Source organism: Rhipicephalus microplus, chromosome X (genome assembly GCF_043290135.1).
Source record: "Rhipicephalus microplus isolate Deutch F79 chromosome X, USDA_Rmic, whole genome shotgun sequence".
NCBI lineage: Eukaryota > Metazoa > Arthropoda > Arachnida > Ixodida > Ixodidae > Rhipicephalus > Rhipicephalus microplus.
The window spans coordinates 493762266-493777267 of record NC_134710.1 but is presented as its reverse complement, the minus strand read 5'-3'; the positions used below and the strand labels follow the sequence as shown (position 1 = coordinate 493777267).

Here is a 15002-nt window from a genome sequence, read left to right as displayed (position 1 = left end):
AAGGGTAGGCGGAGATCTGAGTCGAAATTTGTTGTTTTTGCATAAATCACAATTTTCAGAAAGTTTGCCCTCGAGAGTTTTTTTTTTTTTTTTCAGATTCAACCTATATTACTTAGAAGTTCTCAGAACCAAAATATTACAAATCTTTATATTAGATCTAAGTGCAGTTCATTCTCATTTTGAGTTAGAATTTTTTCAATACTATATGATAAACACCTGATGCGGGCTACTTATTTCACCACACTTGGATTCAAAGGCCAACACTTCCTACAGCACTAAACTTGAAAAACAGGCTATGTCATTCTATTATAGCACTGAAGTGCCAATGTCAACTTTTGAATAGGAGAACAATAAAACACAGAAAGACTATAAAAAGACCTGCTTCAAAAAGCAGATAAGCAAATACAACCTCCAAAACCTCCAAAACATCACAAAACAAGTGAGCTGCGCCTTGTATGTGCAACGCACTTTAAACACCGCGTGCGTTCAATGCTGACACGCGCCACTTGCAAACACATGGTATAAGTACAGTCATCCGAGGCTAAGAACTACAAATAGCAAAACCACAGGTTTCGCATGAAGCAGCAATAAATTAATGACAAGCCACAGCACAGGCACTGGAGAGATCAACAATTGGAGGGACCCGTAATCACCAACTTGTGGCCCGTGCTCAGAGAGGTTCTCTAAACAACAAAGTGCAGCTCTGCAAGACCACCTATGCTCATATTAAACAGGCACATAAATCAGGGCATAACTGAATATACAAGCAGCGCAACCTAGAAGTAGTTACAGCATAACTACAGAAGCAATAAACAAAGACAGAAAAGAATAATTGTTAACTGCACCCTTCTACACAAGCTCATTCTCTTTTTTCAGCTATATATGTACACCACTCCACTATTAAATCATTGTTGAAAGTCACCGCTCTTTTCTGTCCTTGTTTATTGCTTTCCATATATTCAGTGATGCCCTATTCAGTGATGAATTTTCAACGCTTCATAAATAAGGGTTCAAGTTTATGACTAATTAAGCCTGATTTGAGTGAACCAAGTTGTTGGTGTAAGTACCAACATGGCCATACTGTCATTATCAGCTGAAAGACTTATTTATTTTGCAAGCCACATATGCTGCTGCAAAATGGTATTTCTGCACATGCTTCTGCAGTAATCGAGAAAAGGCCACAATGCTGCCCAGTTTCGACAGATCCTAACTCGGTGCAGTAAAAAAATCTACTACATCTGCAGGGCGAGAATGTAGATAAATATGTACAATTCCTTACAGATGCTAGCTCGGCCACACAACTGCAAGCGTTTGTAACTACCCTGCCTATCGAGAAAATAAGAATACTGAAATGACTTCGAATGCATGAGAAGTGTCTGCCTGCACAGAACATAATCCAACATGCATCCCTCGAGCTAGGGAAATAGCACGTACTTGTAGGCTTGCGTGAGCCATGATAAGTTGTAAGGAAAGTTTTATTTTTTATTTAAGTATACTGCAGACTTTCTCGGTCCAAGCAGGAGTGGTACATAGGATATACAAACAATGATGTCACGTACAGAAAGGCACCGACACAATCCAAGAAAAGAAAAGAAAAAAAAAAACCTATTGAATTCCAAGTAGCCAAAACAACAGTGTCATAATGCAACGTTCAGAATCATGCTAAAAGGACAAACCAGTCAAAGGGAAAGAAACTGCTCACAATAAATCCCTATTCGGACATTTGCGTTTATTGTTCAAAACTTATAGTTTTAATCTTTTCAATAAAGGATTCTACGGTGTCACAGTTCACAGCTATTAATGGAAGTTGATTCCAATATGCAATCGATGACGGAAAGACAGAGTTTTTGTGAATGTTGTTGTGACTTGTGGGCAGTCGTATTGTCTTATTGTGGTTAGTTCTCGTGGAATGCCTGAAAGGTTCAAGAAGATAGTCTGATCTGGATATTGTATATTTCCCATGATAAAGAAGATACAGGAATTTAAGTTTAGAATGTATTCTCCGTTCGGAAAGGCAATGAAGTTCGGCTCTTTTAAGCAGATTAGTAACACTGCTATACCTGGAGTAATCGGAAAACACAAATGAAACTGCTAATTTTTGCACTCGCTCAATTTTACTAATGAGAAATTTATGATGTGGACTCCAAATTATATCGGCGTATTCTAGTGCTGGTTTAATCAGGGTCTTATAGGCGGTTAGCTTTACTGCAGGGGGAGTGTTACGGAGTTTTCTCTTTAGGAAGCCCAATTTACCTTGCGCTTTCGAACAAATAGCAGTTATATGTGGATCCCAATTAAGGTTGGATGTTAATGTAACTCCCAAATATTTAACTTGATCGCTTTAAGTAATTTCTAAATTGTCTATTGTATAAGCAAATTTGAGTGGTTTTTTCTTATTCGTGAAAGTTATGGCTACGGTTTTCCGCGCGTTCAATGTCATTCCCCACTGAGAACACCAGGCTTGAATTTTTGTTAATGAGTGATTAAGGTTAATCTGGTCCTCAGTTCGATTTACCCTTGTGTACACAACGCAGTCATCTGCGAAAAGCCTTATTTGAACGGGTGAGTCAATGACCATAGGAATGTCGTTGATGTAGATAAAAAACAAAATTGGTGCTAAGACTGATCCTTGTGGTACGCCCGAAAGGACGTTCAGGCTGTTTGACGTGTGGTTGTTCACAGCGACAAACTGCTTGTGGTTGTGTAGATATGATGTTATCCATGTAATAATATTATCTTCAATACCAATTGCATGCATTTTAGTTATTAGATCAGGGTGGCGAACGACGTCAAATGCTTTTGCAAAATTTAAAAAAACGGCATCTATTTGTCCTCTTTCATTCAGTGCATTCGCAATGTCGTTGGTAATCTCGGCTAGCTGCGTGACTGTCGATAAGCCAGATCGAAATCCATGTTGCCTATAGTAGAGTAGGTTGTTAGTTTCTAAATGTGTTATAATGGCTTTAAAAATTATATGCTCTAATATCTTGCAACACGTGCTGGTTAATGAGACCGGGCGGTAGTTACTGGATTGTAGTTTAGAACCGGATTTATGTATTGGAATAATCTTTGCCATGCGCCAGTCATTAGGGATTGTCTGCGTAACTATTGAAGTGGTGTAGATTTTATGTAGATATCGGCTTATCCAGTCAGCATATTTATTAAGAAAGGTGTTCGAAATATTGTCTGGGCCTGGAGACTTCTTAGTGTCAAGGTTGCGGAGTAGGCACTGAACACCTTCTTCATTAATCTGCAATTCTGGCATCATCATCATCATCATCATTAGCCTGACTACGTCCACTGCAGGACAAAGGCCTCTCCCATGTTCCGCCAGTCAACCCGGTCCTGTGCTTGCTGCTGCCAATTTATACCCGCAAACTTCTTAATCTCATCTGCCCACCTAACCTTCTGTCTCCCCCTAACCCGCTTGCCTTCTTTGGGAATCCAGTTAGTTACCCTTAATGACCAGCGGTTATCCTGTCTACGCGCTACATGCCCGGCCCACGTCCATTTCCTCTTCTTTATTTCAACTATGATATCCTTAACCCCCGTTTGTCCCCTAATCCACTCTGCTCTCTTCTTGTCTCTTAAGGTTACACCTACCATTTTTCTTTCCATTGCTCGCTGCGTCGTCCTCAATTTAAGCTGAACCCTCTTTGTAAGTCTCCAGGTTTCTGCTCCGTAGCTAAGTACCGGCAAGATACAGCTGTTATATACTTTCCTCTTGAGGGATAGTGGCAATCTACCTGTCATAATTTGAGAGTGCTTGCGGAATGTGCTCCACCCCATTCTTATTCTTCTAGTTACTTCAATCTCGTGGTTAGGCTCTGCGGTTATTACCTGCCCTAAGTAGACATAGTCTTTTATAACTTCAAGTGCACTATTACCTATCTCGAAGCGCTGCTCCTTTCCGAGGTTGTTGTACATTACTTTCGTCTTCTGCAGATTAATTTTAATACCCACCTTTCTGCTCTCCTTGTCTAACTCCGTAATCATGAGTTGCAATTCGTCCCCTGAATTACTCAGCAATGCAATGTCATCGGCGAAGCGCAAGTTACTAAGGTATTCTTCATTAACTCTTATCCCTAACTGTTCCCAATCTAGGCTTCTGAAAACCTCCTGTAAGCACGCGGTAAATAGCACTGGGGAGATTGTGTCGCCCTGCCTTACACCCTTCTTGATTGGTATTCTGTTGCTTTCTTTATGAAGCACTATGGTGGCAGCTGATCCCCTGTAGATTTCTTCCAGAATGTTTATATATACTTCATCTACGCCCTGATTCCGCAGTGTCTGCATTACGGCTGATACTTCTACAGAATCAAACGCCTTCTCGTAATCTATGAAGGCTATGTATAGTGGTTGGTTATACTCTGAGCATTTCTCTATTACCTGATTGATAGTATGAATGTGGTCAATTGTTGAGTAGCCTGTTCTAAATCCTGCTTGTTCCTTTGGTTGATTGAATTCTAATGTTTTCTTTACTCTGTTAGCAATTACCTTTGTAAATAGCTTGTATACTACAGAGAGCAAGCTGATCAGCCTGTAATTCTTCATGTCCTTGTCATCTCCTTTCTTAGGTACTAAGATGATGTTAGCGTTCTTCCAAGACTCTGGTACCCTTCCCGTCAGGAGACACCTCATAAACAGGGTGGCTAGTTTTTCTAACTTAATTAAAGGATATGATGGTAAGGGTTGAGGAAGGAAAGGGTTAATTAAAGGATATGATGGTAAAGATGCTCCAGAAAACCCATGCGCGAGAACTGAGTGAAAGAAGGCATTTAATTCATCGGCTATCTGGTCTGGTTGCGTAATAATTTTGTTGCACGATGTGAGCTGGGTAATATCAGAATGCTGCTTAGACAAGTAGCGCTGAAACTTTTTTGGCTCAGACTGCATGAATGATGGACGCGTGTCAGAATGGAATCGAGACTTAGCGCTGCGAATTTTGTTGTTTAGTGTAGCGATAAGGCCTTGTAGTTGATCAGATTTTCCGGCCTTGCGTCGCCTTTTCTTGCAAGTTGACAAAAAGTTTCTTGCAAGTTGACAATGTTTCTTACATGTTGAAATTAGAAAGCAATACTCTTGTAAAGCCATCAATGATGCCCAGGAGACATTCACATTGAGCTCAATGGTGCATCTTGACACACCTAAAGCAAATACGATGACCACGACGCAGGAATGAAAACCACTTGCATGGAATGCAACTGCACTAGCATAGTGCCAAATGAATGGCAAAGCAAAATGTCTCATTCACTTGCAGTAATGAATATTTAAAATTTAAAAACCCATGCACTGCAAAAGCAACCTGTCTGATTCAGCCAGGTGAAATAAAAAATGTAAGACACTAAACTTGAAACCATGGCCTTACAAGCAGTTAAACCTGCTTGTAATGAACCTCCATATAACGAATTCCTCTATAAAATGAAGTTTTTTGATTCCCCGCCGTTACTCCATAAATGCATGTGTACTAGCGACCCCTATGTAACAAAGTAACAGTGGGAAATATCCTTGATATAACGAATTTTCACCACGGACAAACTAAGAATTTTGCATTGTATTTCGTCATTTTGGCACAAGCATGCATCTTCCATGGTTGCCCTGCCACCACCACCCAGCACGTTCACGGCCCCGGCAACTTCCAGGCGAGAGTGAGCGCTCGTTATTGCGGGCGGGTTTGCGCAAGACGGGCAGGCGGGTGTGCGCAAGACGGGCAGGCAGGCTTGCGCCCCACGAGCAGATGTTGCCGCCATTTTTGCCGCCGCGGGCACACGCAGAGATGTGCCCTCCCCCTTCCATTAAACCAAACACAAAATAAGAAAACTGCGTTTGCTTTGGCAGTGTGCCACACCTTTAGTTAGCGCCACATATGTGGGGCCACGCTGCATATGAATGGTGCTTCACCGAATGGTTTTTCACTGTATCTGTGTCATTCACTCTTCGTTTTCGACGCCAAGCGCGCGTGCATAGTTTCACTGCATGTGCATGGTGTGGCCCCCGACAACGTTCAGCTTTGCTTTTTTTATTATTCTGTAGGGACTGTGTGGCGAAGGCGGCAACTCGAAGGCCGAGAGATGGCGCCACAACTGGTGGTGGCGCCACCATCATCATCATCATGAGGATGGACAGGGATGCCCTGGCAAGGCCTGGCGAGAAGTGTGTAATAAAGCACGTGCTTACGAGAGTGGTTGTGCGTGCTTCCTCTCTAACAACTCATTAATTTATTTTTTTGAATATGGACGACCCCGCCGTCAGTACCGAGGGGATGTCAGATTAAGCACTGATGGAAACTCTTCGTGACCATGGTGACGAGGACGGAATTTGAGAGGTCGATTCGACACGGGCTTCCATCTCGTGCCACGAGTTCGCGTGACTGTAGCCTCCGCGATTAGCCAATTACCTCTGGCAACAACAAAAGATGGCACGTTGAATATAGTGAAATGAATGCAATAGCAACAAATTGTAATGCTATATGAAGTAAGGCTGGCAGCCAACACTTTCGGATTCGATATCGCAGAGCTCCTACAATATGCTGGCGTACGTGCCAAGCTTAGAGAAACAGAATGTGAGAGATCTACTCAACGGGGAGGGGGGGGGGCATAAAATATGTCGAACCACTGGAAAGGGTATGGTATAAATTATGTCGCCGGGGTGGGGGGGGAAGAGTATTGCATTAGCAATTAGATGAACACTGTCAGCGGAATTTCGTGGTTGCCGCAGAGTTGAAACTGATAACATCGCTTACGCGTCTATTGTACGTGCGAGTAAAAGCGCACCAGCGCTAGGGATGAACGCAGCTGAAGCAAACAAAGATCAAACGACCCGGCCATCACCATTGCACTAAGAGTACATGCGATAACGTTGCTACGAGTTCGAGGCCTGTTGTCACTTGCCTACTAGAACCAAAGAGGCGCCGTTGAGGCGGGGACGATCCGGTGAACACGCAATCTCGACAGACATCAGTAATGGCTACCCTTTCAAGTGATGGGCCACTTAAAGCAATCGTGACAAAATTTTGAAGGTGAGATAACTTGTAGGATAGGTTTGTGTGTACACAAATGCATCATCTACGAAATGTTAACGGCTGATATAATGATACAACAGATTTAGGATCAATTTTTAAATTGCGTGTAGTGCATATGTATGCAAAACATTCTACCTCACATCACGTCGTCAAACAACAGCCACCCGCATCACAAGTGTTGGCTCCAAATTTCTCGTGAGTGCTCTCTCCAAGAGTAAACAGAGTGCGTCTTTTTTATGTACTTGCACAGAAGTACAATACCATATATAACGGCTTATGTCCTTGCATTGCCAATTCATTTTTGGTGGGTTCACACCTAGTTGCAAGATTTCATAGGGACTCTGTTCAACAGAGGAAAGGGTCACCTCCTTTCTGGGCAGCTGCTTGTGGGTACAAAAGCTGCAGTCAAAGCCTCGGCAGTGCATTTTTGGGGGTCACACAAGTTAAGAACAGTCTAGAGAGGATTAAGTCGGTGCCCTGGGAGTCTTCGTTGACAATGATTGTGACCACGGTTTATGAGCTCACACACCAGCTATGTTTAAATCAAGGCCTCACTTCTGCAAGGCTTTTGTTGCAGCCAATATCGCCTTCAAAAAATTATCAGTATATGTTTGATCACAGCAAAATCAATTTCTCTGACATTTTGCGAGAAGGACGTTTGCGAGTGTGTCAGCAGGCATGGATGAGCGGAATTTTCTCATGTTATTCCTCGTATTTTTCATGATACTGAACTGCCGCTCACACTCTGCACTGCTGTGTGGTATCGACAGTACAACCACCATCACATCTACGATCTGGCTGAACTTTGGCAACTCGTCTGGGCCTTTTAGTTGCTATACAGCTGTCCACTGTGTGTCTGCCGTTTTTTCTTCAAAATGTCTGTAGGGATGGTGGAAGCCTGGAGCTTTGGGAACTCCATTTCTAGAGCGTCAAGAGTTTCTGTACAACTTTCCTACACCTGTTGTAGCAGCATGGCTCGAAACTTCTCCACAAAAAAGAGAGCATCTCTGAAAAACAGGCAATCTATAAGTTTTAGACTAGCAACCTCAGCGTTTATCAGAGCCACATCTTCTCGAGGAAACTTGAGATGAATGTAGTCGAAAGCTGTGATGTAATAATTTCGCACAGAAGTGTAAAACTCATGCTGCTCCTGCGGCTTGAGATTTGAAATCCAAGAATTGGTTGCTTGGCCAATGACCAAATCTTTATCATCATTTTCATTTGCTCTGCTTTTGTAATTAACGCTTAGAAAATTTCGTTGCTTCTTCATTACAGAAGATTTCACGAACCTTGTCATAATATTTTAAAGCATAAATAACAGAGCATACTGTCATAGCAATATACTCTGTTGAGCTTTCTTTGAGCTCAAGAAAAAAAAAACGCTCTACACGAGTTATGTAGCGCCCGTCCACACATTCCTTTTCACTGTTGTTAGGCTTCTTTGCCGCTGGCTGCACATGATCAGAAGTACTCTTCCTCTTTGAGTTGATGCTAGCATATTTTTCTTTGAATTTTGCTTGAGTACGATCTACCTTCGAGATGCTGTAGCACTCAAAGAAAGAAGGTCTTTTTGTGTCTTTCTTTGCCTCAGTTAGAAAAAAACTTAACAGCGGCACCTAACAGAGAAGCAGTTTTGTGAGGCATTTCCAAAGTGAAAGCCACCTGGTCGGGACATGCATCAACGTTTGTCATGCAAGTATTGAAACTTTCCAAGAGAATTTTTTTCTCTTCACGCTTTTTTCCAGATAGTAGAAGATATTCACAAGAATTTAATCTGCCTTTGAAGGTAGCCACGATGCGACCTTCTCAGCAGCAAGATATGTCTCTTGTATGTCGTCTCATACTTTTTCACAAGATAATCAATCATCCACTTTTGAAAGCTCAGTTCATTACCACTCCTGCCTATTGCTCAGCTCGTTTAGATCATCAACATAAGGTGCACGTCATTAGCTGCCGCACTAACACTTTTCATCATTCCTTCGTCCCACGCACATCCAACGACTGGAACCACCTTCCCTCAGACATGGTTTCCATTTAAAGTCACGACTTGTTCTCATCTACAGTACAGAATTACTTATGTGATGACACGTGAAGTGTATATTGTACATATATATTTTTGTACTCTGTTTGCCCCATTCTGATGATACTTACACGTACATTCATTGTACTGCCTAACATCGAATTTTCATGTTTTGTAACTTTTATTATTTTGATGTTACTATGTTTGCTCTTGGTTATAGTTTTTTTTCTGTACCCCACTCCCCTCTGTAAAGCTATGTGCGATTGAGGGTAAAATAAATGAAATGAAATGAAATGAAAGATTGACAAAATAGCACGGACATCTGATCTTAATTATATTCTCGTGAAGTTCTGTTAGCACTGCAGCTACTCTATTCTTCTTCCCCAGCATAACGTTCGCATTATCCGAGCAAAATGCTAAACAAACTGGGATATAAAAAGATGCCAGTGCATCAGTAATCAGTTTTCCAATATTGCGCCCAGTTGGTTGGCCTTGTAGTTGCTTGTCCTTGCTCTCAACAAGTCGCGTATCTTGCGCATAGTACGTCACTACAATAGGATAGAGTTGAGACTCGCTGTCGTTACTGCCGTCCGTTGCGACAGCGAAAACAGTTTGCTTAAATGCACTCACAATGCCTTTCTGAAAATGATTAGCCATTTCTCCAAGTGCAGTTGTCTTCGTTCAGGCACAGACACACCTTTTTGCAATGTCCAATGTGGGAAACATATTGAAAAACAAGGGACACACGTGGTCGATGGCAGTCAGCGGAATGTTGTGCTCTAGTAGGAATCTTGTGAACAAGCACTCAGCATGGACAACGTCACTGTCACCATCCTCTTTGCGGAAGAATTGTCCCAGCTGCTGTTGCTTTTCTTGGCTGTGAAGGGCGCTGACGTGCTTTTTCGACCAGATGTGAGTGATGATGTCCAACCTGCCTCCATGTGAAACGCCGAAGTCACAACCACACACAATGCAGTGTGAATGGTGCCTTCCCCAATCGTGATTCTACAATGCAACCGAAATCAGTTGTGTACTGTTTTAGAAATACTTTCAGATACTTCTTGCGCTCACGCTCCTTACTTATAGTCATGACTGATGGTAGGCCTGCACAACAATACCACACCCGAGGCCTCTACGTCGAGTGGCCGATTAGAACAACAACCGAGTTTAGTGTTGCTAGTTGCAGGACCCACCGAACCTCCAGCTCAACTGAAAGACCTACGGCGGTGTTGGGCGACCTCACTACGAAAATCTTGTGCCCTGGAAAACTCCACAAGCCTTTCCTTTCAAAACTCGTTAAGCCCACCACATTCCAGCAAAAGAGGGCGAGCACCAAAAAGGATTTTCAAAACATACAGCACCAATTTCAAGCCTCATTGTAAGCTCACAGGTGCAGGGAGATGTAGAAAAAACAAAAGAAATGAAATGGAGTACAGTCCTGCAGACCGCTCGCTTTCCCCCTGCTCAGCCTTCTCTGCTCATAGCCCGGATGATAAATGCGAACTATGTCCTAGTTGGCATTCTTGGAAAAAACCAGCACAAAACGAGGATGGGGTGGGGTCTTTTTTGTACGTCACAATCTCCGCTGGCATGTAATATCAAATGTAAACATTCGGCAGTTATCTGTCTGGCATGAAAACCAGTGCTGTGACGGGACAGGGCATTTTGACAGCTGCGTGAATGGCTGATTGCCCACTTTCTACATCGAAAAAACGAAGAATTTCTACGAAAAGATGCGGCAGCACAGGAACGACCTCCATCAGTTGAACAGCGAACAAAGTGTAGTGACACAGCACTGCGAGCAGTCTGACCACCATCACTTCCTGGAATGCCGGCCCATTCAATAGCCAGCAAAAGCATCAACCGCACCACAGGGTCACTGCCCTCTCTCTACTACAATGGAATGTACATGAGCCCCAAAAACTGCACAGCCATGCATGATTTCGCTGCTCCTAATCGGCAGGCTGCATGTTCTGGCGCTAAGTTCGCATCTCAAAAACATACATTAAACAGAGTTGAACCTTGCTACCATCGTTAAAAAAAAAAGAAGAATAATCCTTTTTACTACGTGGCCAGACAAGTTTGCTCAAATGGGCAGACAAAGCACTGGACGCACGGGGCAGAACTGGATGTCCGGGAGATTTTCCTGTAACCCACACAACCAGGAGGAACTGTCAAAATCCAGGAGACTCCCGGGTAATGCAGGAGACTTGGCACGTATGTGCTGGTGTAAGCAAATACAGCCGCTCCAGAGAGAAGAGAGAGAAGTGCCCTTTTCACACAGTCTCATCGCCTTGAAAGCGCACTGATGCTTGCCAAGATATTGCACGCACTAGCGCCCTTAATATTAAAGTTCATCGTTGCTACTCAATAAACCCTTCCCTCCACCCTCGTTTTTTCATGCTCCTTGAAGGCGGACTGTTTCCTTTCTGTTTGAGCATTCAACGGCAGTTCTAGCATGTGGGGGGATGTTATCATATGCGCCTTCCAGGTGATAGAGATGAGCCGGCTAATTTGATCTCTGCTACACCAGCTCTTGCGCGCTTTTATCCCATTGTAAATGTTACGATGCGCAGGGACATGCTATCAATTTGGACTTGTTATGAAACATGGCGATCATGGCAAAAACCTGCCGAGAGTGTCCATATCGCATTAATAATGAAGTTTTTTACCGCTAAATAAGTGTTTTGGGTTAGCTCCGCCATCAGTTCCCCTTTTCTTTAATTTGTATGTTTGTTTTTCGAATTTTTGTACTAAACCTGCACACAATGAAGTCCTGTTCATAACTAATTTTTCCGAGAATTCGCCCATTTCGTTATATCCAAGTTTAACTGTACTTGCACCATTCTTGCTTGCATGCATCAGTTTCAAGTGTTCTTAAGATCTATCACAGTCGTTGGTAAGTGAAGAAAGTGCCTGGATTTACAGGATAGCCTTTGTACCTGAGAAAGCCTGCGAAAGTTGAAAAACCTTCCAGGCTGGTGTGCATTCAATGCAAGTGGCCTCAAGAGTGCTCATCTACAGTGCTCGCCTCAGCTCTCCTCTATGAGGCTGAGCATTGTCTGGGCACAGTCAATATGCTGACTTGAATAGGGAATGGTCATGCTGCTTGAGTATTGTTTCCTGCCCTGTGTAGTGGGGTCACCTGGGTATGAGGTAGCCATGCCAAATGTCGGTGTGCTAGCACTGCTGCTGTCGCCACGAGGTGGACCCATGATGCCCGAGTAGTGGGATGAAGCCTCTTCGAGCGAGTGATGACTGAGCTTGCGCCGCTTGTGGGCCAAAAGCTCGTCGTCTGCAAAAGGAAAGGCACAGTGAAACAAGGCTTCAGATGGTTGCAAACATTTCAGTCGGAGGGAGTTGCCCTGACACTTGCTGGTTCTATCCTTGCTGCAATGCTGCATACACCAGAGAGAAAGTTTTACACAAGACCATGAATAAGAACCAGTGGCCCGGTTATGCAAATGACTGCAGGCTGTACAAGGTCACATTTGACATAAAAATGCCTTCTTTATATTCATTGTTATACGTATATTGTGGAGCTACAATGCGAGTTACTCGATTATGCTCAATAATTTGTTACATCTGTATTACACAGCGGATCAGCTGTACGCATCAACATATTCGTTGAATAGGAATGATTGATGTTCAAAAACAACGCAAATAATTCAGGAAAGTGAGGCTTTGGCCTCGGCCTACTCCGTTCATAAACACACCTCTGCCATTGCCTTCAAGAAATCCCATCAATAAATCGATGCACTGGCCAGGCACATATCTTAAACAGCACAGCAGTTGATTAAATTACAGGTGTTACTTTTCAGGCTTCCTTCATTATTCAGATTCTGGTGCAGAACTGTCACAGGTTCTTCTCTATCAGGCTACAGTAGTATTGATACTATATCCATCTGATAATGTAATGTCACTAGGTGACCCACAAAATGCAGTAAATTTGCATATGTACCTTAACACTACAACAAAACTATTAATTTAATTACCATTAAGTGCTGAATTTATGTAGAGGTTCTTTACAAGAAATATCATTAAAACACAGACCCTTAACTTGTGTACCAGACCTTTGCGCAACTACGATTGCAGTCTAGCAACATGTGAGAGCCACAAGCTTTCTCGCACCAGCATAGCCATCCCTATCATGCAGACTGTTGCTATGTTCATGTTATTTTTGTTAATCAGCTAGAGTTTTTGCTAATCTTCATTTAGGCATCAGCTGCAAGACGAGTAAGTACACAAACATTGCCAGTTCACTGATGCATTGAACAATTAATCCACCTCCACAACAGGAGGACAGACCAGGAGGGCAGAAACGACCCGGAAGGCATGACATAAAAATTCTACTGGAAAAGCCCTTAAAGCCCAAAACATATGCAGCACTTTTCCGGCGTTTTCCCGACGTTTCGTACGCCGGCGTCACTCGGTGTCGACGCTGCCAGTGACGGTGGTCGAAACTTCCCCTTCTGGACGATTCAGATATCTGCAGCGCCGGCACTGACGCTGGAAGCAAGTCAATAAGGAGAACCAATCAGCGCACAACTGCCAGCGACTTCCGCTACGTAACAGCCTCGTTTGCTGCTGTCAAAATGGCTGCCGCCCCATTCGGATCTATTAAGTCGTCCCCGTGTTCTGTGTGACCCGAAAGTTCTCAACTGATGCTTGTATTTGACTTAACTTTCCTCAGAAGCTTCGACAAGAAGTGCTCGGGATTTCTTGAAACCGTTTTTGAGCGCCATACTCAAGTCCATCGGTAGGGTTAGTAGGCCTGAGTGTATCGGCTGAATACGTGGCCTCAAAGATGTACAACAACTTCTAAGCTCAAGTGCCGTATATTGCGAGTTGTTGGTTCTTCCTATTCTCAACAGCTGGCGCTACAAGTAAAAAAAAAACTTTTCAGTGGTACTGTGATTTGTTCTTCTCACCTCAGAACTGCAAATATTACATGAAACCGGTTTTCAGGAATATTTCTTGTTGCTGCATTGACAGACACTGCTTTGCGAGGTCTCGGGTTCATCCTATTCGACACACTGTGGGATGCTGAGCTAACGCTGGCCTTGGCGCCCCTCATATGGTTTGCCACACTCTCTGGCGGCGTTGACCCGATGACGCCGAGGGAAGCGGCGCCGGGAAAATGCTGGCAAAAACGCTGCATATGTTTCGGGCTTTATGGTGTGTTCAGACGACGAACCGATCCACTGAGTCATGTGACAGTAAGATACGAGTGGTTGTGCCATACACGTGTGCCAAACAAACAGGCAGGGATAAAGCCCCTTGCAGCGCACTTTTCGACTTGCTCCCACTGAAATGCACCTGCACGTCACAGTGTGCACAAAGGGTCAATTTAGGAACGTGGAGAAGCTGGAGTGGTTTTGACCAAGCCAAAACATTCTCAAATTATCTACCGACGCTACCAATGAGCTTGAATGGCAGCAACACTCTTAGAGGTTACATGTGTCTTCCAAACATTTGAAAGCAAACAGTTGAATGGATTATTTATTTCTGGATCATGCATATGCCTCAATAAAGTTCAAAATCTGAAAGTTAGAATTTCTCAGCATATTTTAAGAAAATCTACAGGTGGATCCACAGGTATGCAACACAACTATGGACGTGCAAGTGGTTTTTAAGGTTGCATATATTCAAATAGAAAAATGAGCATATGCCCAACAATGCTGCACAATATACTATTTTAACTGAAATTGACATGCAATTTTTCCTGGTTCGAAGTGAAGAAGAAACACTGCAGAATAGTAGCAGGATTCGAATTTCAGTAGCATTCAAGCGATAACTCGTAAAATATAAATACATTTTGTTTTAACATTTACTATACTTACAGAATATAAGCTTGTATAACAAGTTCTTAAACAAAAAAAAAGATTAATCAATGTGAGGGTAGTATGTTCATTTGACTTGAAGTGGTACTAACATTGCGAATCTTTTTTTTATAGGTGT

General features: G+C 43.0%; 1 protein-coding gene across 26 annotated transcripts in view; it reads right to left on the bottom strand.

The window, feature by feature from the left end:
- The window catches only part of Rel (nuclear factor NF-kappa-B family member relish), a 411660-nt gene that overhangs the window by 296067 nt on the left and 100591 nt on the right, over positions 1–15002 (bottom strand). For all 26 annotated transcript variants that reach the window (XM_075880947.1, XM_075880950.1, XM_075880933.1 and 23 more), the window contains exon 10: positions 12187–12336. In XM_075880947.1, the coding sequence (XP_075737062.1) occupies positions 12187–12336 (150 nt within the window). The remainder of the gene's footprint in view (positions 1–12186; positions 12337–15002) is intronic.